General features: G+C 39.2%; 2 protein-coding genes across 9 annotated transcripts in view; one reads left to right on the forward strand and one right to left on the reverse strand.

Annotated features, from left to right (window-relative positions):
• IFT46 (intraflagellar transport 46) overlaps positions 1-5,007 on the reverse strand; it is a 23,399-nt gene extending 18,392 nt beyond the window's left edge. For 2 of the 5 annotated variants that reach the window (XM_001502961.6, XM_070273758.1), the window contains exon 1: positions 4,567-4,757. The gene's annotated coding sequence lies outside the window, so the exon portion shown is untranslated. Of the gene's footprint in view, positions 1-4,566 lie in introns of all 5 variants that reach the window. The other 3 variants (XM_070273752.1, XM_070273757.1, XM_005611624.4) reach the window with 3 other exon arrangements.
• The window catches only part of ARCN1 (archain 1), a 25,277-nt gene continuing 2,395 nt past the window's right edge, over positions 3,966-26,847 (forward strand). The window contains exons 1-11 of one of the 4 annotated variants that reach the window (XM_070273748.1): positions 4,006-4,162; positions 5,018-5,076; positions 6,848-7,017; positions 15,162-15,425; positions 16,149-16,328; positions 16,457-16,662; positions 17,341-17,505; positions 20,096-20,261; positions 22,641-22,788; positions 23,102-23,210; positions 25,545-25,749. In XM_070273748.1, coding sequence (XP_070129849.1) covers positions 6,871-7,017; positions 15,162-15,425; positions 16,149-16,328; positions 16,457-16,662; positions 17,341-17,505; positions 20,096-20,261; positions 22,641-22,788; positions 23,102-23,210; positions 25,545-25,749 — 1,590 coding nt within the window. In that variant the 5' untranslated portion in view covers positions 4,006-4,162; positions 5,018-5,076; positions 6,848-6,870. Of the gene's footprint in view, positions 4,163-5,017; positions 5,077-6,847; positions 7,018-15,161; positions 15,426-16,148; positions 16,329-16,456; positions 16,663-17,340; positions 17,506-20,095; positions 20,262-22,640; positions 22,789-23,101; positions 23,211-25,544; positions 25,750-26,847 lie in introns of all 4 variants that reach the window. The other 3 variants (XM_023644914.2, XM_070273747.1, XM_023644915.2) reach the window with 3 other exon arrangements.

Genomic DNA, 26,847 nt, shown 5'->3' on the forward strand with positions numbered 1-26,847 from the left:
GGAACTGCTGAGTCATTTTGCACCATCCTCTCACCTTCCAGCACTATATCAGACAATGCTTGGCTGCTATTCATAGGGTTTTCATGACCAATTTTTTCAGAAGTGGGTAGCCAGGTCCTTCTTCTTAATCTATCTGTCTGGAAGCTCTGCTGAAACCTGTCCACCATAGGTGACCCTGCTGGTATTTGAAATACCATTGGCATAGCTTTCAGCATCACAGCTTTTAGCAACATGCAGCCGCCACAGTGTGACAACTGACAGGTGGTGTGGTTCCTGGTCAGGGAACCCTGACTGTGGCAGTGAGAGTGCTGAATCTTAACCACTAGACCATGTAGAAGCACTTAGATTATATCGTTTTATTTATTAACATATTATCTAACTTCACAACCTTATGAGATAGATGTTACTGCCGATTTACAGATTAGGTAATTGAGGCTTAGGAGAGTTAAATTAATTTGCCAAAAGTCACTCAGCTAGTAAGTGCTGAAAATGGGAGTCAGACGCAAGCCAGTCTAAGTCCCAAGTCTCTGCTTTTAACCACTGTGACTACTGCCTCTAAGGAAATCCTCACAAAGTGCGCTTGCAGGGGTGCTTTTCTTCTCAGTTTAATTCAGCTAATATCATATTTCCAAAGACTCAGCATCAATTGGTCTTTCCTGAGCTTCAGTAGTCCAAATTGAAGACCCCTGGAAGCTGCCACAATAACGCAATAATTCCAGGCAAGATTTCTACCTTTTTCCTTTCCCAAATGCTATTTTTTTTAATAAAGTGTGCATTAGCTTTTTTTTCTGAGAGTCACCCTCAGTTAACATCTGTTGCCAAGCTTCCTCTTTCTTTTTCCTCCCCAAAGCTCCAGCTGATGGTTGTATAACCTAGTTGTAAGTCCTTCTAGTTCTTCTATGTGAGCTGCCACCACAGCATGGCTACTGACAGAGGAGTGGTGTGGTTCTGTGCCCGGGAACTAAACCTGGACTGCCAAAGTGGAGTGTGCTGAACTTTAACTACTAGGCCATCAGGGCTGGCTCAGGATTTTTTTTTTTAAAGATTGGTACCTGAGCTAATAACTGTGGCCAATCTTTTTTTTTTTTTTTTCCTGCTTTATCTCCCCAAATCCCCCCGGTACATAGTTGTATATCTTAGTTGCAGGTCCTTCTAGTTGTGGCATATGGGACGCCGCCTCAACGTGGCCTGACGAGCGGTGCCATGTCCGGCGCCCAGGATCCAAACCCTGGGCCGCCGCAGCGGAGCGCGCGAACTTAACCACTCTGCCACGGGGCCAGCCCCGCAGGATTTTTACTTTTTTTAAATTAAGAATTTGTTCATCTTTTAAAAAATACATGTGCTTTTTATCACAAAAATAAACGAGTACAGTTTGACATGTATCCTTCCAGACATGCAAAGATTAAAAATATGTGAGCTTTGGGCCGGCCCAGTGGCATAGTGGTTAAGTTTACGTGCTCCACTTCAGCAGCCTGGGGTTCACGGGTTTGGATCCCAGGTGTGGACCTACACACCACTCATCAAGCTATGCTATGGTGGCGTCCCACATACAAAACAGAGGAAGATTGACACAGATGTTAGCTCAGCGACAATCTTCCTCAAGTAAAAAGAGGAAGATTGACCACAGATGTTAGTTCAGGGTAAATCTTCCTCACACACACAAAAAATATGTGAGCTTTGTAAAGATTCTACTAGAAAGTCGTTGGAGATGGAATTGAAATGAGTAACAGTGAGAATTCTATAATGCTGTGCTTAAGGGTACAGGTTCTGAAGTTGAGCTGTCTTTGTTTGAATCCTGCCTTTGCTACTTTCTAGCTCTGAGACCTGGGGTAGAATAGCTTTCCTCTCTGTACCTTGGTTTCCCCACTTGTAAAACAGAGTTATTGATGGTACCTATCTCAGAGAATTCTTGTGAGGACTAAATGAGATAATCTGTGTGAAGAATTTAGAGTAATGCCTGGTACATTGTGAATGTTCAATAAACGCTAAGGAATACATAGGCGATATGGAGAGGCAGTGTGTCATAATGAGAAAAGCTGAGTTTGAACCCTGGCTCTACCACTTACCGGCTATGTGAGTTTGGGCAAGTGCTTAACTTCTTTGATCCTGTGTCCTTATCTGGATTGTTGTAAAGGAATAGAGATAACATGTGTAAAGTACCTGACGTAAAATAAACACCCAATAAAAGAGTGCTGTTTGTCCATTATTCCAGCAGTGGATGTGCTGTCGAGCTGACCAGTGGTATGGGATAAAATGATATAGGGAAGAACTGCTGAATCACGTATACCCTAAGTCTGCCATTTGGCATGGAAGAACTACCAACAGGGGCTGGCCCCAGGGCCAAGTACTTAGGTTCGCGCGCCCCTCTGTGGCGGCCCAGGGTTTCGCTGATTTGGATCCTGGGTGCAGATGTAGCACCACTCCTCAGGCCACGCTGAGGTGGCGTCCCACGTGCCACAACTAGAGGGACTCATAACTAAAATGTTCAACTATGTACTGGGGGGATTTGAGGAGAAAAAGCAGAAAGAAAAAAAAGAAGAAGAAGAACTACCCACAGACTCAGAAGACTGAATTGGGGTCTTTCTATTATAGTTACAGGCAGACATTAACTGCCCATCTTCCCACACATATTTTTTTTTTAAGATATAACTTATAAACTATAAAAATTCATCCTTTTATTTTATTTTATTTTTGGTGAGGAAGATTGGCCCTGAGCTGACATCCATTGCCCATCTTCCTCTTTTTGCTTGAGGAAGATTGTCTCTGAGCTAACATCTGTGCCAATCTTCCTCCATTTAGTATGTGCGATGCCTCCACAGCATGGCTGGATGAGCAATGTATAGGTCCAGGCCCGTGATCGGAGCCTGTGAACCCTGGGCTGCTAAAGCAGAGTCCATGCACTTAACGACTATGCCACTGGGCTAGCCCCTAAAATTCATCCTTTTAAAGTGTACAATTCAGTGGGTTTTAGTATATTCACAAAGTTGTGCAACCACCACTTCTATCTAATTCTAGAACATTTTCATCACTCCAGAAAATAAACCTCATACCCCATTCCTCTTCTCCTCCAGCTCCTTGCAGCACCACTTTCTGTCTCTATAAATTTGCCTATTCTAGACTTTTCACATAAATGGAATCATATAAGATGTGGTCTTTTGTGACTGGCTTCTTTCACTTAGCATAACATTCTCAAGGTTTATCCACGTTGTATTACATATCAGTACTTTATTCTTTTTTATAATTGAGTAATTTCCATTGTATAGGTACACCACATTTTTTATCCATTCATCTATTGACAAACATTTGGATTGTTTCCACTTTTGGGATATTATGAACATTAGCGTACAAATTTTTGTGGGGGCAAAAGTTTTTAATTCTCTTGTGTATATCTAGGAGTGGAATTGCTGGATCATACGGTGACTCTATGTTTAACTTTTTGAAGAACTGCCAAACTGTTTCCTGAAATGGTTGCACTATTCTACATTCCCATCAGTAGTATAGGAGGGTTCAAATTTCTCCATATTCTCACTGACGTTTATTACTATTAGAGCCATCCTAGTCTGTGTGAAGTGGTATTTCATTGTGATTTTGACTTGCATTTCCCTAAGAACTAAGGTTGTTGAGCATCTTTTTATGTGCTTATTGGTCATTTGTATATCTTCTTTGGAGAAATGTCTATGTTGTCCATTTTTAAAATTACATTGTCTTTTTATTGTTGAGTAATGAGTTCTTTATATATTCTGGATACTAGTCCCTTATGCACACAGGTTATTTTGTATATTAAATGATATAGTGGCTGTGAGACCTTTATAAACTGTAAGATGAGCCACAAGTTAAATGAAAGCGCTGACAGTGAAAGGACAGAAGCATGAAGTTCCAAAGCTCGGGTGCCAGTCCTCCCCGCATCCTTGGCGAAGCCGGCCTAGCAGCCGGGTACCCACAATTTCCCCACACGACGGCGCCCCGCCCTCCGCCCTTTGACCCGCGCCGTTTCCGGTTGGAGACGTGGCTCCAGGCCGCCATCTTGGCAATAGGCGAAGCGGCGGCGGCTCCTGTCAGGGGGCAGTAGGTCCGGAGCGCCCAGTGCTCCCCTTCCCCTGACCCTAGCCCTGTCCCCAGTGGAGCCGGAGCGCGGGTGCGCACCCCCACCGCCCCCACCATGGTAAGATCCGAACCGGGCCCAACTCCCGGGTCCGGCCTCCCTCGCCCGCTCTCCGCGCCGGACGGCCTGGTGCCGCGGCCACAGGAGCCCCGCCCGGAGGGCCTGGAGCCGGACACTTCCCTCGGGGCTTGGGGAGCAGGGTGGCCTTCCCCACCCTGCGCCCGACCTCCCGGGAGGTCCGACGGCCCCGACTCTAGTCCCCCTGTCGTCGGGCCCACACCCCTCCCCCCGACCAGCTGGGACCCTCCTTGCTGGGACCCGGGCCCTGGAACGGGCCTGGGGTTTTGCCCTGCGAGAAGCTCGTCGTGGTGTCGCTTGGACCCCACGCTGCGGACCTCGGCGCTGATGTCCCGCCGGTTCTACGGGCGCCTAGGCTTAGCAGGCCGCGCCTCTCGGGGGATTACCTTCCTTCTGTAATCAGCTGGCCTCCCCTCCCCGGTGTTCGGGAGGCCGTCGATAGACGAACTCCAAATCCATTGGTGCTCAGGACTTTTTCTTTTGTTTGGGAAAGGGGGAAATAGAGGGAAGTTCGGAAGGAGGCATAGAACAGGAAGGAGTAACTTGTAGCACGAATCTGTGGGACCCAAGTGTCCCTGAAACCCTCCGCCGCTTCTGCAGAACTTAGCTTTGTCCTTTTGTCAGTGGATTGAGTGTACGCTGTGCATAGAGCTTGGGGGGAATCGGAGCGAGTTAGAGAGACCACAGGCCGTCCTCAAGGAACTTACTGCTGAGGTGAAGTCAAATGTGTGTGTGGCACGTCGTCATTGATGTCTCCCGGGAGGAGGAGTAGGAAGGGCTTCTGCTCTGGGACCTCTCACTTGCCTTCAAGTGCGTTATCTTTGTGTTCTCATCTAGTGTAGCGACGGGAAAAGTTAACCTGGGTGAGGATGGGACAAAACACAGTGCTGACTCCGGTAAATCTTGTTTTGTTACTATAATCGGTGGATATTTATGAAATAGGAGAAAATCTTTGGCTCCAAATGAGCTAGTAATTTATTTTTTAGTGAACTTTATGCTCTTCAATCTTTTGAAGGATGTTCTGTTCTTCTCTTTTTTAATTCTTTTTGTCAGTAGATTAATAATTTGATTTAAAGCATTTTCCTAGGCACTTGAGAGATGACAACATACTTTGGTGCCAATCATGTTAAGTTCTGTGGACAACCTTTTTAGATGAGAACTTGGGGGAGATTTGTGCTTGGACTTTAAACCACCGAAGGGTTTTTTTTCAGCTTCAGGCATGTAAATTGCATCAAGAAGGATTAGCTCATAAAACTTTTATGTTGGACATAAAATGTTTTCATTTCCCCTAGGAAGCTTAGTATTTGGATAGTGATTTGCTTTTTATTTTGAGGAAGATTAGCCCTGAGCTAACTAGTGCCAGTCCTCCTCTTTTTTTCTGCTGAGGAAGACTGGCCCTGAGCTAACATCCATGCCCATTTTCTTCTACTTTATATGTGGGATGGCTACCACAGCGTTGCTTTTGCCAAGCAGTGCCATGTCTGCACCTGGGATCTGAACTGGCGAACCCCAGGCTGCTGAGAAGCGGAACAAGCGAACTTAACTGCCGCGGCACCGGGCCAGCCCCTGGATAGTGATTTTTAACCTCCTTTTCCTTTTACGTCTTGGATGTATTCATAGTGTGTTTTAGAGCATGTTAGAATTTTAATAGCAAAATTAAAGCCTTGTATTATATAAATCAAATACAGATAATCTTTACAAAAACCTTGGTTGTTGAAAAGTTCTTGGAGCTTAGTATTTTTAATTCATTGATGAGCGAGGAATGGTAAAGCGCTAGGTATTGAGTGATAAACGTAAAACATAAGTTTTGCATGTTACTTAGGCACGTGTGCATATACATACAGTTATGTCATCTGTAAATATGCATATTTTTTTTATTATTTTGGACTTGGCATGATCCAGATATCACAGATTTGTGTACTCTAGAGAACAACTTATCTCAATACATTCTGCTCTGTTGAATCTTGACATTATTAAGTATTATTTCTGTGTAATGTCTTTGGGACCTATTCCTTTATGAAGAGATCCCTGGACAGTAGAAACATCCAAATAGGGTGAGCTTTTGTAAGATTTCTTGCATCTAAAAGTTGTATCAAAACTTCTGAAAGTTGAGGGTTCCGTCTGGTGGCGCAGCAGTTAAGTTTGCACATTCCCTTTTGGCAGCCTTGGGTTTGCTGGTTCCAGTCCCGGGTGCGGACATGGCACTGCTTGGCAAGCCATCCTGTGGCAGATGTCCCACATATAAAGCAGAGAAAGATGGGCACGGATGTTAGTTCAGGGCCAGTCTTCCTCAGCAAAAAAAAAAGAGGAGGATTGGCAGCAGATGTTAGCTCAGGGCTAATCTTCCTCAAAAAAAAAAAAAAGCAAAAACAAAAAAAAACATTTCTGAAAGTTGATTTTTCCTCAACCTTTTGTTATAAAAGTTTTAAACATATAGAAAAGTTGAAAGAACTTTACAGAGAATACTGATATAACCACTAGCCAGATTCTGTAATTAACATTTCACTGTACTTGTTTTTATCACACATCTAATCATCCATCCATTCCTCTATCTTTTTTTTTTTAATAAAGATTGGCACCTGGGCTAACAACTGTTGCCAATCTTTTTTTTTTTTTTCCTGCTTCATTTCCCAAACCACCCCCCCCGTACATAGTTGTATATCTTAGTTGCAGGTCCTTCTAGTTGTGGGATGTGGGACGCCGCCTCAACGTGTGACCTGACGAGCGGTGCCATGTCCGCGCCCAGGATCCGAACCCTGGGCCACCACAGCGGAGCACGTGAACTTAACCACTCGGCCACGGAGCTGGCCCCTATCTTTTTTTTAATGCAGTTGAAAGTAAGTTGCAGATGTCAGTACATAAATGTTGATTTTTGAAAAATGCATTTCCTGGGGCTGGCCTGGTGGCGCAGCAAAGTTCGCACATTCCGCTTCTTGGCGGCCTGGGGTTTGCCGGTTCGGATCCGGGTGGGTACAGACATGGCACTGCTTGGCACACCATGCTGTGGTAGGCGTCCCACATATAAAGTAGAGGAAGATGGGCATGGATGTTAGCTCAGGGCCAGGCTTCCGCAGCAAAAAAAAGAGGAGGACTGGCGGTAGTAGTTAGCTCAGGGCTAATCTTCCTCAAAAAAATAAAAGCACCCTTTTTCTAGTTTTATACAAATTAATGAGAACATGTTCTTATTTTCCTAATTTGTCACATATCATTAAAATCGGTTCTTTTTCTTAGTAAACTTATATTTGAATAAACTTGATATTAAGTCTCATGGTAGCACCAAACTGTAAAATCTTTGCTTAACTACAGAGTGCTGTTCGTATTTACTAAGTACAGGCAATGAGTAAACTTACTGTAGTGGTCAGATTAAATATAAATGATCAAAAGTCATTACATACTAGAAAGCTAGATTTAGATTTGTATGGCAGATCTACACATGATCAGAGAGAAACTGAAATCCTACACGGTACTAACAGTCCCAATTAGAGGGTTATTGCCTATTTTTTTTTCCTTTTCCATATACAATACAGCAGCCACACAGCTGTTATATTTTTAGTCTATCTTTTTGATTGTTGTTTGAAAGGACAGCAAAGAATGAAAATGATTTTCTTGAGTTTCCATTCATTTGCCATCTTTTTATTCTCAAAATAGGAAGTACACTGCAGAAAGTGAGAACTATGTCCTTTTATTTTTATTCTCTTCAAGCTTTTGTTTTAAAACAGAAACTTGTGATGAGCTTAAAATTGTCACTGAGTAACTTTTCAAGTTTTAGGTTTTGTATGTGCTCTAGATTTTATTGTAATCTTCCCTCTGATTTTATCTGCAATTACTTCAGGCAAACAGGAAAGAGAAAATGGTCCTCTTATGACAATTGTAGAAACTAGCCTTAATATGATCATGAATTTTAATATATTTGTGTAATCATTACAGTGAATTACAAAGGAGAAAGTGATTAATTCGGGAGATGAGGAATACTGAAGCATTTAGGGGTTCAAGGAAGTCCTTGACTTTTTTCTTTAGGGAATTGTGCATATGTATGCTGAATTACTACCTATTGTTCTGGACCTGTGTCACTAGTAGGGATGAAGGGAGGATGTGGCAGCTGTCTCACACACATACAGCCGTGCGTCGCTTAATGATGGATATATCTGAGAAGTGTGTCGTTACACGGTTTTATGATTGTGCAAACATCTGAAAGTATACTTACACAAACCTAGATGATAGAGCCTACTACACACCTAGGCTGTATGGAACTAATCTTCTGAGATTACCGTTGTATATGTGGTCCGTTGTTGACTGAAATGTCCTTATGAGGCACATGGCTGTACTGTACACACACATGATTTGTTTTGGATAAGCAGTTTGCCTTCTAGCAGCTTAATGTGAAATATGGTTCCAGAGTAGTTACCATTGGAGCTGTGAAATTTTCTGTTGCTGTAAAGTTTTCAAATCCTTAGACTTACAGAATCTTACAGATGGAAAGGCACTTTAGATTTCATATAAACTAGCCTCTATTTTAGGGATATTTCAAGAAGCAATTAAGTGACTTGTCCAAGGTCATATAATTAGTGGCAGAGGCAGAACAGAAACTTAATTCTCTAGGTTTCTTTACTCAAGGAACTTTCTGATCCATGTAGTTAAATCTGGATAGGAGAGAGTTGCTATTTAATCCAAAAATAAATGATAATATACTCAAACCATTCTGAGTATTATTAAGAGAAGAGTTGTTTGACAAAGCTCAACTTAATGGGAAATTTTATTTTATTATTTAAAAAAATTATTATTATTTTTGCTGAGGAAGATTCACCCTGAGCTGACATCTGTTGCCAATCTTCCTCTTTTTTTCTTTTTTTTTTATGTGGGCCACCATCACAGCACTGTTTCTTCATCTTTACATATTCTAATTCCCCCATTCTTCAAAGCATAATTTAAATGTTGTTTCCTCCATCAGGTCATCCCTGATCATACCAGCTAGAAGGAATCTCTTCTTCCTTTGAATTCCATGGCACATTACTTAACACAGTCTGCCTAGTCTTACAGTTATTTATGTTTGTGTCTTATTTTTGGTGGGGGGGCTTTTTTTTGAGTTATACTTGACATATAACATTGTATTAGTTTCAAGTGTACAACATAATGAGTCAATATTTGTATACAATGCAAAATGATCTCCACAATAAGTAAAGTTAACATCTGTCACCATACGTAGTTACAAGAAACTTTTCTTTAAGGTCCTCCTAGGCTTCTTGAGGGAAGAATGCCAATCTGTTTCCTCTTAGTATTCCCAGAGAGGATCAAATGCGTATAAGTAGGTGTTCAATAAATAATTATTTAGTTAATTCTGAAAATAGTATTGCTAAAATAGAGATTGCCAGTACTTATAATTAGCCTTTGACCACGCCCAATCAATAAAGCAAAGCAGATGAATTGCCCCTTTCCATGGCATACGCCTTTCTGGTTACAGGTTGCCTTTTGTTCCTTTTTCCCTCTCATATTGCCTTTGATGTTAATTTTTACCTAAATTCCATCTGTCTGGTATGGAGGTGTTTTTAATTCCAGCTGCCTAAGAATTACCCTGAAACCTAACAGGCTTATTATTATTAGATATGTTAGATATAGACTTTCTATTAAATCAGCATATGTGTATAGGTCTGAAGGTTTGGTATGAGCAGTCCTTTCTCTAGGTAAATGTTTGATTCTTTTTGTTTGAATTATGCTATACTTAATATCTTAACTGGGACTTATTTTATTTCTTCAAAACATCATAAAATTCTAAGGTAGGGAACCATAGTTTTCTAGGACTGAGGTTCTCAGCCCTTTTTTTGATGGGAAGGGGATCTACAAAGATTACATTTACAACATGCTCCCATTTATTGTTCGTATTTCTCACTGCATAAAGTGATTCTCTATGGGCCATTTGAGAATTACCACTCTAGAGGATCTATGAATTCCCTGAAATTATATGTAAAATTTTGTCGGGAGAGAGTCTATGTCCATTATTTGAATATCAAAATATTGACAAACCCATAAAGGTAAAAACCCATTGCCTTAAGATGACATAATTTTTTTTAATGAGATGCATTTCTTGGCAAGTTTATTAATAATGTGCTGTTTTACATTGTGAATATATGTAGTGTAAATTGTATAGTACTTTGGCTTATGATTTCGTTATACTCATTTGACCCTCATAATAGCATGTGAGGTAGTCAGATGATGGTCCTTTTTATAGGAGAAGAAGCTGAGGCTAAGAGAGGTTAAGTGCTTAAGGTCAGACAGATAGTAAATAAGAACAAAACTAGAATCCAGATCTTCTCACTGCTGGTCATTTAGTTTTTCTGATATATCACCTTGGTTCTTTGCAAATTTAGAACATTATTTCTAATTCACTTAGTCTTTGGGAAAAGGAGAAACCCGTGTGAGGTGATCCCAAATATAAGGAAATTCCCCGTTTTCCTGATGAGAATATTAAGAAGAAAAGTTTTTTGCCAATTGGAATATATAAGTTTTAGGAGGGTAGCACAAATAGTCCAATGTGTTCTTAAGATATTTAATAATTTACTTATACATATGTGTTTAAAATTATATAAATAAGATTTTTAATTGAGAAATAATTGCTTTTTTCCTTTCTTATATTCATGAGACAATTTATCCAAATTCTTCACAAGCATCATCATTACCACTAGGTCCACTTGAATTACCAGTTTTCTGGAACTTTTATATAAGATTTTTGCTATGTAGCACTTTTTGAATCTGTATGGTGTTTTTGGAAATTTTTTTTTTTAAAGATTTTACTTTTCCTTTTTCTCCCCAAAGACCCCCAGTACATAGTTGTATATTTTTTTTAGTTGTGGGTTCTTCTGGTTGTGGCATGTGGGATGCTGCTTCAGCATGGCTTGATGAGCAGTGCCATGTCCTCACCCAGGATCCAAACCGGTGAAACCCTGGGCCACCGAAGTGGAGTGCGCGAATTCAACCACTTAGCCACAGGGCCGGCCCCTGTTTTTGGAAATTTTCTCTCAAGTCATAAAAATCCATTTGTATAACATTAGGAGAGTTGATTTTAAAAGATATATTTATAATTCAACACATGAAACTGAGTTCTGATCCTCAGGATAATTAATAAAGCAGGTGACTTTTTATTTTTTTTTATTTTATTTTTTTTTATTGGCACCTGGGCTAACAACTGTTGCCAATCTTTTTTTTTTTTTTTCTGCTTTATCTCCCCAAACCCCCCCCCGTACGCAGTTGTATATCTTAGTTGCAGGTCCTTCTAGTTGTGGGATGTGGGATGCTGCCTCAGCATGGCCTGACGAGCAGTGCCATGTCCGCACCCAGGATCCGAACCCTGGGCCACCGCAGCGGAGTGCATGAACTTAACCACTCGGCCACGGAGCCAGCCCCATGACTTTTTATTAATACATGCAAAACAAGCATAGTTTGAGATTGAGGATAATGTCTACCCTGAACAACTCATTTAGATGTTCAACATAAAGTAATTGAGAGAGCATCTTTAATATGACAGACTGTAGAAGGATTTGAATCTACACAACTCTTTTTTTAAGATAAGTATACCTTATTTTATTTTATTATTTAAATTTTTTTTTCTTTTTTTTTTCAGTGAGGAAGTTTGGCCCTGAGCTCTCAGGTGCCAGTCTTCCTCTAATTTGTATGTGGGACGCTGTCACAGCATGGCTTGATGAGTGGTGTGTATGTGCATGCCTGGGATCCGAACCTGTGAACCCCGGGCTTCCGAAGTGGAACACATGAACTTAACCACTCTGCCACCAGGCCGGCCCCAAGTATTCCTTATTTTTTTATTTTTTTTTTTTAAGATTTTATTTTTTCCTTTTTTCTCCCCGAAGCCCCCCGGTACATAGTTGTATATTCTTCGTTGTGGGTCCTTCTAGTTGTGGCATGTGGGACGCTGCCTCAGCGTGGTTTGATGAGCAGTGCCATGTCTGCGCCCAGGATTCGAACCAACGAAACACTGCTCCGCCGGCAGCGGAGTGCACGGACTAAACCACTCGGCCACGGGGCCAGCCCCAAGTATTCCTTATTTTAACAATATTTTTAATTGCTATCATATCACACTTAAAAATTACAGTAATTCCTTAATATCATTAACTATTTCATTCACTGTTCAGATTTTCCCAGTAGTCTTATAATTTTTTTTTTTACAGTATGAATTAGGATTCAAATAAGATTTATACATTGTGATTGATTGACATATCTGTCTCTTGTCTCCTTTAATCTTTGGATTTGCTCTCCATTCCTTTTTTTTTTTTTTTAATTGAGATATAATTCACATACCATAAAATTTAGCCTTTTAAAATATGCAATTTTTTAGTATATTCACAAAGTTGTACAACTATAACCACTAAGCTTAGGATATTTTCATAACCCCAGAAGGAAACCCCATACTCATTAGCAGATGCTTCCCATTTCCCCTCTCCCAGTCCCTGGCAACAACTAATCTACTTTGTCTCTGTGGATTTGCCTACTCTAGATAATTCACATAAATGGAATTATGCCAGATGTGGCCTTTTTCATCTGGTTTCTTTCACTTAGCATAATATTTTCAAAGCTCATCCATGTTGTAGCATGTTTTTCATTCCTTTTTATGGTTGAATAATATTCCATTGTATGGATATACCACATTTGTTTATCTGTTCATCAGTTGATGGACATTTGTATTTTCACTTTTTAGCTATTATGAATAATTACTGCTATGAACATTCATGTCCAAGTTTTTATGTGGCACAGCTCTTTTCTGAGGGGTAATTTAGGGGCAAAAATCTTACCTTATTTGGACACATGTGGCATATAAACCTTTTGTAAACCAGTACAGAGACTTATCTGCTTATCATCAGTAAGCTGAAGCAGCAACTACATTTTTATTTTTTATTTTTTTGCCAGAAATATGTGGATGGTTGAAACATGAACCTCCTATGATAAAAATTAATGTGAAGTCAGATTTCTGGAGTACATTTGGTTTTAGTCTTCTTAACAAATACTCTTGCCTGGTGATAATTTTAGGTCAATTTCTTCTCCTTAGGGATTAAGGTATTATCATTATTTGTGTACCAAAAATTATAGGAGACCTTGCCCTTATTTAAAAAAATCTTTATCTCATGCTGTTAAAGACATGGAATCACCACGATGTACGCTTTAAATATCATACAGTTTTATTCAAAAAAATAAAATGCTGTAGTCAACAAAAAATAAAATAAATCAAGTTAAGACATGGAGTAGAGAATTTCTTTTGAGAAATATGGATCATAACCATTTTGCATTTTTATTCTTTTTCTGAGATCCTTTACTGTCCTCAGTATATCTTCTTGCCTCATACCTGGGTAATGGCAAAAACCTCCCAAGTAGTCCATGATGGTGAAAGATACATTTCTTAAGTACAAAACTATTTATTTTTAAAAATTATAAATGTTTGGGAAAAAGTGTTTTTAGACTTTCAAGCTAGCTTATTTGCCACTCTTAAAGTAATCAACTGGTAATTTTTGTGCTGTATACCTCTGTCTAAAATATTTTTCTAGTCTTTCTAAAAGGAACTAATTTACAAAACAAGATTCTTCCTAAGAGTACTTATTTATAATTTAGGACTACTTTTTTTTAACTGTTTTTAATTCTGTACTACGTAAAAGTAACTTTATGCTGGGATAATTAGGGTAAGTTTCAGTGTAGAGTTGATAGAATCAGCAACATAAACAAAATAGTGTTACTCCCTTAAATGTGCTTCTTTCTAAACTTGCAGTTGTTATTTAGGAGATAGAGCAGTTGATAGCTTGAGATTTCACATGACAAAATCTGCCCCATGTTCGTTGGAAGTAAATCAATCAGTAAAAATAAAAATCTGTTTGGTAGAGGGAAGTAATTTGTGCAAGATAACAGTTCAAACAGTTTTCCAATGTAAATTCTTCATCCCTAGCTTCTTGGATATAAGCATGATGGTAGTTATCTCCCAAATAACCTAATGACCCATTCTTGATGGATAAGGACATTATATTGTCCTATAATTATTATAAAACTGTATTGATGTATTGAAACCATAAGAATATTTATTTCAGTTGACTAACTTGCTTTTTCTTCAAGCTGCTTACCTGTAGAGGACAGGTTTCTGTAAAGCTGAGAAGCCTGACCAGTAGGATGTTGATTTCAGAGGTTGTGTCCTAGCATTGAGGTTTCCAAAATGTGTAAATAGTCTTTTTGTTACTTGTACTTGTGAACTCTTGGGTTCCTGCACTGAAGAGACTAATACTGTACTTAGTTTTCTTACTCTCCTGCAAATGGCATTTGAGATCTGCTCTTCTTCCCTTTGGTGCTTTATTTGTTTAATGAAGTGTTAGACTCTGAAAAAAGGCTGTTGGTCTTGATCATTGCCCAATGTCAAAACTTGTGTGAAACATTGTCATTTAGTTTTCATTTTATAGATTGTTTGCATGTCTGGAGGTCAGATAGTATGGGATGGGAAGGTTAAGCAAAGAGCAGAAGATAAATTTAGATTTACTAGATTGGTTCCATGTTCTAGGCAAAAATGAAAGGAAAGGTCAGGGGCTTCTTATAACCTTAATCTGCCTGATCAGACCTCTGTTTTGGCTGTGAAAATCTCTATTCTTAGAAAAAGTTTAAACTCTTCTTTATGGATCTGCCAAAGCAGAGAGAAATCCAGTTTTGAGTCACACGGGACCCATTAATAATGTATGTGTAGACTTGGAAAAAATTCTTTGCTAAGTTTTTCTTTAAGTGTATTATTGAAAAATAGGAATAATAGCTTCATTTTCCTCTATTTTAGCTTTGTCTTATGAATTACATACTATAATTAAAATAGCTATGAAGTAGAGTTTGAAAGTCAGCATTCTAATAGTAGTCATGTCACTAAATAACTGATTGTGCCTTTCTGTGGAAGATCTAAGGGTGTTGAGAAAACACATGTGAAGAAATAATTAGTACTTATTTATGCATATGTTCCTGGCAGGTGCTGTTGGCAGCAGCAGTCTGCACGAAAGCAGGAAAGGCTATTGTTTCTCGACAGTTTGTGGAGATGACCCGAACTCGAATCGAGGGCTTGTTAGCAGCTTTTCCAAAGCTTATGAACACTGGAAAACAACATACCTTTGTTGAAACAGAGAGCGTAAGATATGTCTACCAGCCTATGGAGAAACTGTACATGGTACTGATCACTACCAAAAACAGCAACATCTTAGAAGATCTAGAGACCCTGAGGCTCTTCTCAAGAGTGGTAAGAATCCTTCTATAATGGTGGGTTACAGTTTTTATTTTAAATTTTCTGTGTGAAACTATTTTTTCCCCCAAAGCAGCTGATGCTTATCAGTTTACATGCTTTGTGCTCACCACCCCCACCCAGCAGGTTATTGCTATAGCTCTTTCTTCATTCAGCAAACATTTACTGGGTGTTCTCCTAGGTTGTAAGTATTGCAAAAGAGAATATGAGAACGGTGCTTCTGTTTCCTAGTTCTTTAAAGATTTTATTTTTCCTTTTTCTCCCCAAAGCCCCCCGGTACATAGTTGTATATTTTTAGTTGTGGGTCCTTCTAGTTGTGGCATGTGGGATGCCACCTCACTGTGGCTTGATGAGCGGAGCAATGTCCACACCCAGGATCGGAACTGGTGAAACCCTGGGCCACTGAAGCGGAGCGTGCAAGCTTAACTACCCGGCCACAGGGCCGGCCCCTGTTTCCTAGTTCTTAAGCAGTTACTCTAATCTGCTTTGTGGTTCTGACACTAGTCTGGCCATATTTTGAGATAATGTTTTTTAGATAAGACTTACTGATAGAGCCACAAGCACGCAAAGACTTTATGCCAAAGTCTTGCTTAAAATAAAGAGTAGAGGAGCTAAGAGATTCGGGTTTATTGAAATTTGTGTACTTTAAAGGATAAGACTTGGAAAACATTACTGCTGATAAATTCTAAATCTTTCTTTTCCATTGCTATCCATGATTAGATCCCTGAATATTGCCGAGCCTTAGAAGAGAATGAAATATCTGAGCACTGTTTTGATTTGATTTTTGCTTTTGATGAAATTGTCGCTCTGGGATACCGGGAGAATGTTAACCTGGCACAGATCAGAACTTTCACAGAAATGGATTCTCACGAGGAGAAGGTGTTCAGAGCAGTCAGAGAGGTAAATAGCCTCTTCTCTGGTACTGTTGGTTTGTGTGTCTTACTTTTAGGCTTCACTGTCTGATTTTCCTCTTTTTATTTGCTAGTATAGACTGTGCTCAAACCTACATCCATTATGTCTCTTTGTAGACTCAAGAACGTGAAGCCAAGGCTGAGATGCGGCGTAAAGCAAAGGAATTACAGCAGGCCCGAAGAGATGCAGAGAGACAAGGCAAAAAAGCACCAGGATTTGGGGGATTTGGGAGCTCCGCAGTATCTGGAGGCAGCACAGCTGCCATGATCACAGAGACCATCATTGAAACTGATAAACCAAAAGTGGCACCTGCACCAGCCAGGTATAATCCACTGTATCACAGGCAACCCTGCTATGGCAGATGAAGGCTGTATGTGTGATCTTGGAATGATACCTGATTTCCAGGCAAGGTGTAAATAATGAGTGACTTGATGAAGTAAGATGTAATATTAAATTTGGCCACATGATATAGGGATAAAGGAGAAATCTGAATATGGTATTTTTCCTTTTGTGTAAAAGAGATTTCTTTTACAAATTATACTATGACCTCAATTTCCTATGAGAGTTGCCTTATTTTCGGAGAAGAGGGGATATTTAACTGTCTGTGAAAGACAGATTTTTAATCTTGGTGTTCATGAATGGATTTCAGGGAGAATCTGTAAACTACTTGAAATTATATGCAAAAGTTTGCACAGGTATATTTATCTGGATGGAAGGCACATCGCATCATGCATGCTTATAAAAGTATACCTTTGGTCTTTGGGTACTTGAAGCTTATGTATTAATAGTGCCTCAGCTACCAGTTTGGGCAGAGAATAGTCTAGTTGTCCACTAAACATTGGGAAGCTTGGGTTTTTCCCTTAAGGTCTTCACATTCCTCTTTTTTTCCCCTTCACATTCCTCTTAGAGAATAGCTTCAGGGAAAGCTTCAGTGATATGGGGTTATCAGTTTTTTTTTTAATCATGTGTATTTTTTCTTATTTTGTATTCTTCCACTTAGACCTTCAGGCCCCAGCAAGGCTTTGAAACTTGGAGCCAAAGGAAAGGAAGTAGATAACTTTGTGGACAAATTGAAATCTGAAGGTGAAACTATCGTGTCCTCCAATATGGGCAAGCGTACCTCTGAAGCAACCAAGGTGCATGCTCCACCCATTAATATGGAAAGGTAAGTAATGACATTTCCAGTAAGAACAGATCACATAATGCTTAAAAAATTTTATTTCACTGCACTATTAATTCTTTTTGTGTCTTAATTTTTCAGATTTAAAAGACTTGGAATAAATTGTAGGTATTAACGTGAGGATTTTTGGGTTTTTTTTCTTTTAACCATGATTGAAGGGTTCTCAGCCATCTATTTTCTTTTTTTCTTCTGTCTGTCTTTTTGTTTGGTGAGGAAGATTGGCCCTGAGCTAACATCCATGCCAGTCTTCCTCCATTTTGTATGTGGGATGCTGCCACAGCATGGTTTGATGAGCAGTGTGTAGGTCTGTGCCTGGGATCTGAACCCGTGAACCCCAGACTGCTGAAGCAGAGCCCATGAACTTACGCTACCAGGCTGGCCCCCTGCCATCTATTTTCTGTGAAGTTTAGAACTTACCTTTTTATCAACGTGTGCTGGCTAAATTCAAGAAAAATAACTTGCCTTCATGCCTACTGTGTACCTTGTCTCTTAAAGTGGACTTGAATTAGAGGGCTAGTGCTATGATGACCCCTACACTATATTTTGGCATGTCTTTTTCTGATTAAACTTGAAGGAGAACCAATTTTTAATACAAAATTTATGAATATCTTTAACAGCAAATTAACATTGTCTTTTGCCTTTTAAGTATTTGAACCCAGTTTAGAATATTTTGATTTGTCTCTTATTTCAGAACTGTGATACTGGTTGGTAACATTTTAGAGTGGTAGTTATCAAGTTCACATATTCATGGCTCAGATTCTTGTCTTGAAGCCCAGACCTTCTACTGTTGCTGATGGTTTTGAGGTCAAGTGAAAGATGAGTCTAGAAGGATACCTCTATCAGGTGTGCATAAAAAAGGAGTATTTTGTATGTCCTGTTCTGTATGAAATGAACAGGGTTATGTCGGGATAAATCTCTTAAATCACTAAAGCTCCTGTGTTGTCCCTAGTGATTGCTTTGAGTGAGACAAAGACTTGACATTATTTTAAAAAGATATTGGAGACTATCACGTACTAAACAGGGTTTGAGACTCTTTTCTAAATGATGAAATACTTCTTGAGCGTAGAGGAAACTCTTATGAAGGTAAATGAGACCTACACTGTCTTATGATACACTCCTTTATGGTCTTGAGTCTCATGCTTTAGTTTCTTGGAAGACTTAGAGGTTGGAATAGAGAACAAAGTAGGATGACAGAATATTCTTTTTAGTCTCTGTGGTTCACCTAGCTAAAAATAGTTTTAATAAAAAATATAGATTGTGTTTAATAATTGCCCATAGCAACAGTACTTTTTGTTTTACTTATTTTTTTTGTTAGGTTATACATTCATATAGTTCCAAAATTCAAAAGATTCAAAAGTTGTCAACTAAAAAGTCTCCCTCCTACCCAGCCATGCAAGTTTCTCTTCTCAGAGGCAACCAGTATTAACTCGTTTTTTGTGTATCCTTCTGAGGGTGATAGTCTATGTATAGATGAATAAATACATATTCTGTTTTTCTCCTTTTTATACATAAGTAGCATACTCGACACATTTTCCACTTGTTTTTTTCACTTAATTATTTTGGAGATAAGAATTTCCTTATTTGAAGCTATAGAGACAGACATCCAAATGCAATACCTTACCCTAGACTGGATCTTGTACTACTGTGAAGGACATTATTAGGTCAACTGACAAAATTGGCATATGGATGGTAGATTAGATAAAAGTATTGTATCAGTGTGGGGCCAGCCTTGTGGCTGAGTGCTTGGGTTTGAGCGCTCTGCTTCAGTGGCCCGGGGTTTCACCAGTTCGAATCCTGGCACTGCTCATCAAGCCACTGCTGAGGCGGCATCCCACATGCCACAACTAGAAGGACCCACAACTAAAATACACAACTATGTACTGGGGGGGGTTTGGGGAGAAGAAGGAATATAAAAAAAAAACAAACTAAAAATCTTAAAAGTATTGTATAAATGTAAATTTATGAACTTAATATAGTACTGTAGTTATGTAAGAGAATATCCCTGTTCTTACAAAATAAACTCTGAAAGTGCTTAGTGGTAAAGGGCCATGATGTGTATAATCTGCCTCTAAATGGTCCAAGGAAAAAAATCATATATATAATATTTATAGAAAGAAAGTATGTAAATGATAAAACAAATAGGATAAAATGTTAACAACAGCTAAAAAGGGTATAAATATATTTCTGGTATAATTTTAATTTTTTGATTTTTGAAGTTATTTTCAAATAAAAAACTTTTTCAGTTGTTCCCCTTTTTTTCACAATGGCCTAGTATTCACTTTTGTGGATATATCTTTATGTATTTAAGCAATCCTCTATTGATGGATGTTTAAGTTGTTTCTAAACTTTTGCTATTACAAACGCTTCTTTTGGTGAATAATTAGTATGTTCCTTTGCACAGGTGAGAATTTATCTGTAGGGTGAGAAATTGCTGGATCGAAGAGTATAATTGCTTTAAAATTTGATAGCAGCAGCACCTTAAAATAAGTTGTTCATGGCTAATCACCATTAAACCCTGGAGAAAGGGAATTCTGGTTTCCCCTTTCTGAATAAGTTTATTACTTTTTCTCTACAGTGTGCATATGAAGATTGAAGAAAAGATCACGTTAACCTGTGGACGAGATGGAGGGTTACAGAATATGGAGTTGCATGGCATGATCATGCTTAGGATCTCAGATGATAAATTTGGCCGAATTCGTCTCCATGTGGAAAATGACGATAAGAAAGGGGTGCAGTTACAGGTGTGTAGAGGCTTTTGATAAGGGAATATTAAGACATTTGTTTACCTAGCATGGTCTTTCTCAGCTGGAGTTCCTCATATGAACAAGAACACAGAAAATTATTTAAGTTATGTAACTAGTACCATTGTAGATGCATAGGAAAGAAGTTGCTTTATTGCCTACAGTGGATGCCTTGAGGTAATAAATCTCTTCCTAAGCTGGTTGGGAATGATTAACAGCAGCTGTGTTAGAATGGCCTTTTACTATTAGAATTGAATGAAAGATTTTGGAATCTAGTAAATGACTTCATATTCACTAATAAAGGTACAAAGAGATGCTTATTGGTTACTATTATGCAAAGAGTAAGTTCATTTAGGATATTGCACTTAAAATATGGTTTTAAAAAACAATCAACTTTTTAAACATTGTTTAACATTAAGGGAGGTTTTGTTTTTTTTTTAAGATTTTATTTTTCCTTTTTCTCCCCAAAGCCCCCCGGTACGTAGTTTCATATTTTTAGTTGTGGGTCCTTCTGGTTGTGCTATGTGGGATGCTGCCTCAGCATGGTCTGATGAACGGTGCCATGTCCGTACCCAGGATTCAAACTGGCAAAACCCTGGGCCACCGAAGCGGAGTGCACAAACTTAACCACTGGGCCACGGGGCCGGCCCCAAGGGAGGTATTTTATTAATGTCAGGTTATGACACTGAATTTACTCATTCTGCCACTATATAAACTACTAGTGCTTGTTTTGTTAGCTGAAGGGCAATATCTAATGGTATATTTGAAAAGTGCGTAAAATTCTTACAAAATAAATACATGTGTTCCACCTACCTGGATGTGTATGAGACCTTCAGTATTGTTACATTGTTCTCACATTTTATTTAGATGGTCAGTCTTCTGCCTCTTGTCACAAGAACAAAGCCTTTTCGGGGCAGAATGTGTTTTTGTCTACTTTTTTTGTTTCCCTTCATTATCAGCACAAAGTTGTCTTTTGAAAGCAGTGCTTATGTTATTTGACAGCAGCTTTGCTGGCTCTTAAAGTGTATGTAGACTGCTACCCAAAAGTTATTTCTTTCTCCTTTTTCCTCCTAATATGACTTCCTTTTTAAAAGATTGGCCCATCTTTTTTTTTTTTGCAGGGAAAGATTCCCCCTGAGCTAATATCTGTTGCCAGTCTTCCTCTTTTTTTTTTTCCCTCCCCAAAGCCCCAGTGCATAGTTGTATATCCTAGTTGTAAGTCCTTCTGATTCTTCTTTGTAAGCTGCTGGCCCAGCATGGCAACTGAGAGATGGGTGATGTGGTTCCACGACTAGGAAGCGGACCCTGGGCCACGAAAGTGGTGAGAGTGCCGAACTTTAACCACCAAGCCATCAGGGCTGGCTCAAGATTGGCTCATCTTAGTTGGCCTAAGTTTGAATAACTTTAGCTCCCTGGGAAAAACTGCAACTTAACTTTCCATAGAGCTTTTCCTTTTACTGCCTCCGTAGCATAAGGCCAGGACTGCTGTCTGACCCAGGCAGCTGATCAACATCTGATCCTAGTTTTCTACTTGACAAGCTTGGTCCCACCATGAGGCTGTTCCCTGTCAAGTATTTTTTTTTTAAAGATTGGCACCTGAGCTAACAACTGTTGCCAATCTTCTTTTTTTTCCTGCTTTTTTATTCCTCAAATCCCCCCAGTACATAGTTGTATATTTTAATTGTGGGTCGCTCTAGTTGTGGCATGTGGGACACCACCTCATCATGGCCTGACGAGCGATGCCATGTCTGCGCTCAGGATCCGAACCAGCAAAATCCTGGGCCGCCAAAGTGGAGCGTGCGAACTTAACCACTCGGCCACGGGGCCAGCCCGCCTTGTGAAGTACTTTTGTAAAGGACCTGGTTAATGTTGTCTTTAAGTTTTTCAATTATAGAATTACTAACTTTTTCAATTACAGACAAAATGGCTTAAAATTGAAATTACTTTTTTTATTACTGTTTTTTCAATGTCTTAAGTCTTTTTTTTTTTTTTTTAAAGATTTTATTTTTTTCCTTTTTCTCCCCAAAGCCCCCCAGTACATAGTTGTATATTCTTCGTTGTGGGTCCTTCTAGTTGTGGCATGCGGGACGCTGCCTCAGCGTGGTCTGACGAGCAGTGCCATGTCCACGCCCAGGATTCGAACCAATGAAACACTGGGCCGCTTGCAGCGGAGCGCGCAAACTTAACCACTCGGCCACGGGGCCAGCCCCAATGTCTTAAGTCTTTTTAAGTCTTCGGAGAAGGGAAATCTTTCTTCAAAATCAAAAAGAATCGGAATTTTTGAGGTATTTTAGATGTTTAGATTATGGGCCATAGGGAGTTTATTTCCTGTCTTATCATGTCTGAACCTCAGAAGTTTTCTTTCCCTTCTCACTTCAGACTCATCCAAATGTGGATAAAAAACTTTTCACTGCAGAATCTCTGATTGGCTTGAAGAATCCAGAGAAGTCATTTCCAGTCAACAGTGACGTAGGGGTGCTGAAGTGGAGACTACAGACCACAGAGGAATCTTTCATTCCACTGACGAGTGAGTGCTCTGGCGAGTCCCACTAAACTGGTCTGCACTGAGAACTACAAGTAGCCCTGGCTTTTAGGCTATCTTCACTGCCATAGCAAAATTCTTTTTGACAAAATGACCTTCTTTCAAAATGGACTCGTGCTGCATTTTGCGGATTTTAATCATTAGGTTTAATTTTTAACAACTTTAATTTTGGAACTGTTATTTTTAATATTTTACATTAGGATGTTTAAAGGCTGCAGGTCAACTTTGGTCTGCCGTCTTAACTTTTCTCCCTTCTTTTTCTAATGTTCTGGTATGCCTGCTCTGCTTTTCTTCTCAGTTAATTGCTGGCCCTCAGAGAGTGGAAATGGCTGTGATGTCAACATAGAATATGAGCTACAAGAAGAAAATTTAGAACTGAATGATGTGGTTATCACCATCCCACTCCCGTAAGTGGTGTCCCCCACATAATCATTTTTTTCTATATTGAATTTATAGAACTAGTCTTTTGGAACTTGTTTTGGAGGCAGCACTTAGTTGGCTATTCATTCTAAGATACTTGCTTCTTATAAAGGCCAGTCATGAAAGAAGCCAGATACAAAAGGCTACATGCTATGTCCACTTACATGACATTCTGAAAAGGTAATACTCTTGCAGCAGAAAGCAGGAGGTAGAGAAGAAGAAATTTGACTGCAGAGGGGCACAAGGGCACTTGAGGGGGGTGATGGAAATGATCTATGACTTGATTGTGATGGTGCTTACAAAATTATATACATTTGTCAAAATGCGTTGAGCTGGACACTTTAAAAAGAGTGGATTTTACTGCTAAAACCAAACCATTAAACAAAGCTTATAGTTCTAGAGCTGTGTTTTCAGATGTTGGTCCTCAGTTTGTTCATGTAATAATGAAGATTTCCAGAAGGAGGAGCCACTTCTCAGTCAAACTTTCTCTATTTTGTTTTGCAACTCTTAAGGAAATTGAGTCTGTCAGACTGAGTTTTTCTTTTTTGCTTGCTCTCTAAACTTTAAAGATGAGGGTATGTTTTCAAGGAACTATTGATTCTTACTGAAACAAGATATTTACATTAGTTTCAGTAAATCTTCTAATAGCTTTATTGAGGTATAATTGACATGCAATAAACTATACATATTTAAATTATACAATTTGATAAATTTTGAAATGTATATACCTGTGAAACCATCACCACAATAAACAATATGAAAACAGCCATCATCCGCAAAAGTTTAGTTCCAGTAAGTTTTTGTTGTGTGCTTAAATGCCCTACTTTCTGGGATCATCTGGAAATACTCTCTGCCTTAAGTTTATCTCCTTCCTAGCACTTCAGTGAGTGCACTGTTACTACTTCACTAATGAATCCCAGTTCCTCTCCTCTCCCTCTCAGCCCTCCACCACCGTGAGTAAGCACAGGGCTTAATGATGAACACCCAGTAAGTTTATTCTTAATGCGTGTGTTCTGTTATACTGCTGAATTATTACTGCCAAGAAAATGGTACTAATTTAATTTATAGTTTTGTTCCCTTTTTGATAATTTAGGCCTTTACATGGCCAGGTCTGGTTTTAGTCATTCTTATGTCTATTTTTTAAAATATGCTTTGTTACCAATATCCCCTTTAATGAGATAACCATCTTATTCTTCACAGCTTGATTATTCTTTCAGAACAATAGATGGCTGCCTTGAACCATTGTAGGACTTGGGTGTTGGTGACAGGTGTGGGTTTTCTTTTGTTAAGATTTATTTTACTAGACTATTTCTAGGATGCCACAAGTTTTAGGCCTCTCCATCTATCCTATAATTGTGGTTACAGTGGTTTCCTGTGTCTTAGTTCAGTTTTGCAATAGTCTCCAGAAGAGACCCTTAGACAATATTTTAGCCTGTTGTCTAAAAGTGATCAAATTAGAGGAGATCAGAATAAGAATTGGAACAAGGGCAAAGAGAATATACAACTGGAAACGTAAAATTGATAGGGAAGAGTTAATCATGTTATATCACCCTTAAAGTTTTCTTTGTCTCCTTTATTTACCTTGCCCCTAATATAAGCATTGAGTGTCACTGGTGAATTAAAAGATGGTAAATTTAGAATGTGTAGGAGTAGGTGATACTGCCTGTCAGCCATGTGTGGGAGTGCAGAGTACATCCTAACTAGCCCTGATTCTCTTGCAGATTAAGGACAACTATGTATTTCTTTCTCTCATCATGTTCCCCTTTTGCCCAGGGGTAATTGTGCTTTCACTTATAAAAGTCTGCTTACTGCATCGTAAATCAAATAAACCCACTAGCATCAACTACAGTAAGTTTTGAAATCTAAAATCTTTTGAAAACATCCTCTCAAAGGCCCAAATTTACCTCCATTATAAATAACCGCATAATGGTGTTTAAAGTTTGCCTTCACTATTGTCGACCTGTTTTTCCCCCATTGTACCTATAAAGAGGGCTACATTATGTTAAAATTTCTTCTTGACAGGGCAAAAAACGATTAGTGCAGGATTTTTGGAAATAGATCCCACTTCACGCCTTCGTCAGTCTCAGTTTTAGCTCCAGATCTAGTCCACAAGTTGAAGCAGTCCACGGGCACATCTTCCAGTTAGCAAGGTGCTAGGACTTTTGTTTGATCCTTCAAGTTATTAGGGAGCCTAATTTTTTCTAGGACTATATAAAAGTGGGCAGAATTTGAAGAGCATAATCAAGTTTGGGGCTGGTTTTCCTTGGCAGAGTTCTCCTAGCTCTGGATAGCTAACTTGACACAGATGTTTCTTGTGACAGATCTGGTGTCGGCGCACCGGTGATTGGTGAAATCGACGGCGAGTATCGCCATGACAGTCGACGAAATACCTTGGAGTGGTGCCTGCCAGTGATTGATGCCAAAAATAAGAGTGGCAGCCTTGAGTTCAGCATTGCTGGGCAGCCCAACGATTTCTTCCCTGTTCAAGTCTCCTTCATCTCCAAAAAAAATTACTGTAACATACAGGTACCCCATTTTAATAAAGAGCATAAATAGGGAGAGTGGTAGGACAGATGCCAGATAGACAGAATGGCTTCATGGTCAGAGCAAAAACTCAGCTTAGTTGCTTATTTTTTTATAATCTCATATATTTTAAAGTTTATTTGCTGAAAGACTCAAGACGTGGGTTTGTAACGTCTCTTGGTTTGAACCCAAGGAATAAAAGAAAGTTGTATATTTGGAAGACAGAATTATGGGGGGTGGAGGAGGGAGTGATTCTAATACAAATGGATACAATTTTTGAATTATTTGTTCCACAGCATCCCTTCATTAATACAGATAATCATGAATCAGTTCTTTTGTGAACTTTGTCCTTTAGGTAGGCAAAGCAATGGAAATTTCTGAACTTTTCCTTTAGATCATTATTTTTAACTCATTGTTTCTCCAGTTTTTGAAGTTGCATTACAAGGACCCAGTTTATATTGTCATCTTCCCCTCTGACTTGTTGATTGGTTTCTTATTCTGGCACTATCTTATCTTCCCAGATGGTCTCTGTCTCTCCTGTAAGTGCTTGGGAAGGTGTAGTTCCCTCTGTTGGATGATTACAAAGAGCAGTTCTCTATTTTTCTTTCTCTCTTCTTTCAGTTACTAGCATAACCCCATCAGTATTAGGAGCACAATGTTGAACATCAGATAGAAATGGGTACATTTTCCTGTTTGGAACCATTCAAAGAACAGGACAGTATAATTGTTCTCTCAAAACCTCATTAGAAAATATGAGTCATGGGGGTGGCTCTGTGGCCGAGTGGTTAAGTTCGCGCGCTCCGCTGCAGGCGGCCCAGTGTTTCGTTGGTTCGAATCCTGGGCGTGGACATGGCACTGCTCATCAAACCACGGTGAGGCAGCGTCCCACATGCCACAACTAGAAGGACCCACAACGAAGAATATACAACTATGTACCAGGGGGCTTTGGGGAGAAAAAGGAAAAAATAAATAAATAAAATCTTAAAAAAAAAAAAGAAAATATGAGTCAATGGTTCAAGTATTGTGTTGGTGCCATTACAGGTATCATTGTTATAGGTAATTTATTATTATTACTAAAAAGAAAAGACAAGATCTCGTTAG

Source organism: Equus caballus, chromosome 7 (genome assembly GCF_041296265.1).
Source record: "Equus caballus isolate H_3958 breed thoroughbred chromosome 7, TB-T2T, whole genome shotgun sequence".
NCBI classification, from domain to species: domain Eukaryota; kingdom Metazoa; phylum Chordata; class Mammalia; order Perissodactyla; family Equidae; genus Equus; species Equus caballus.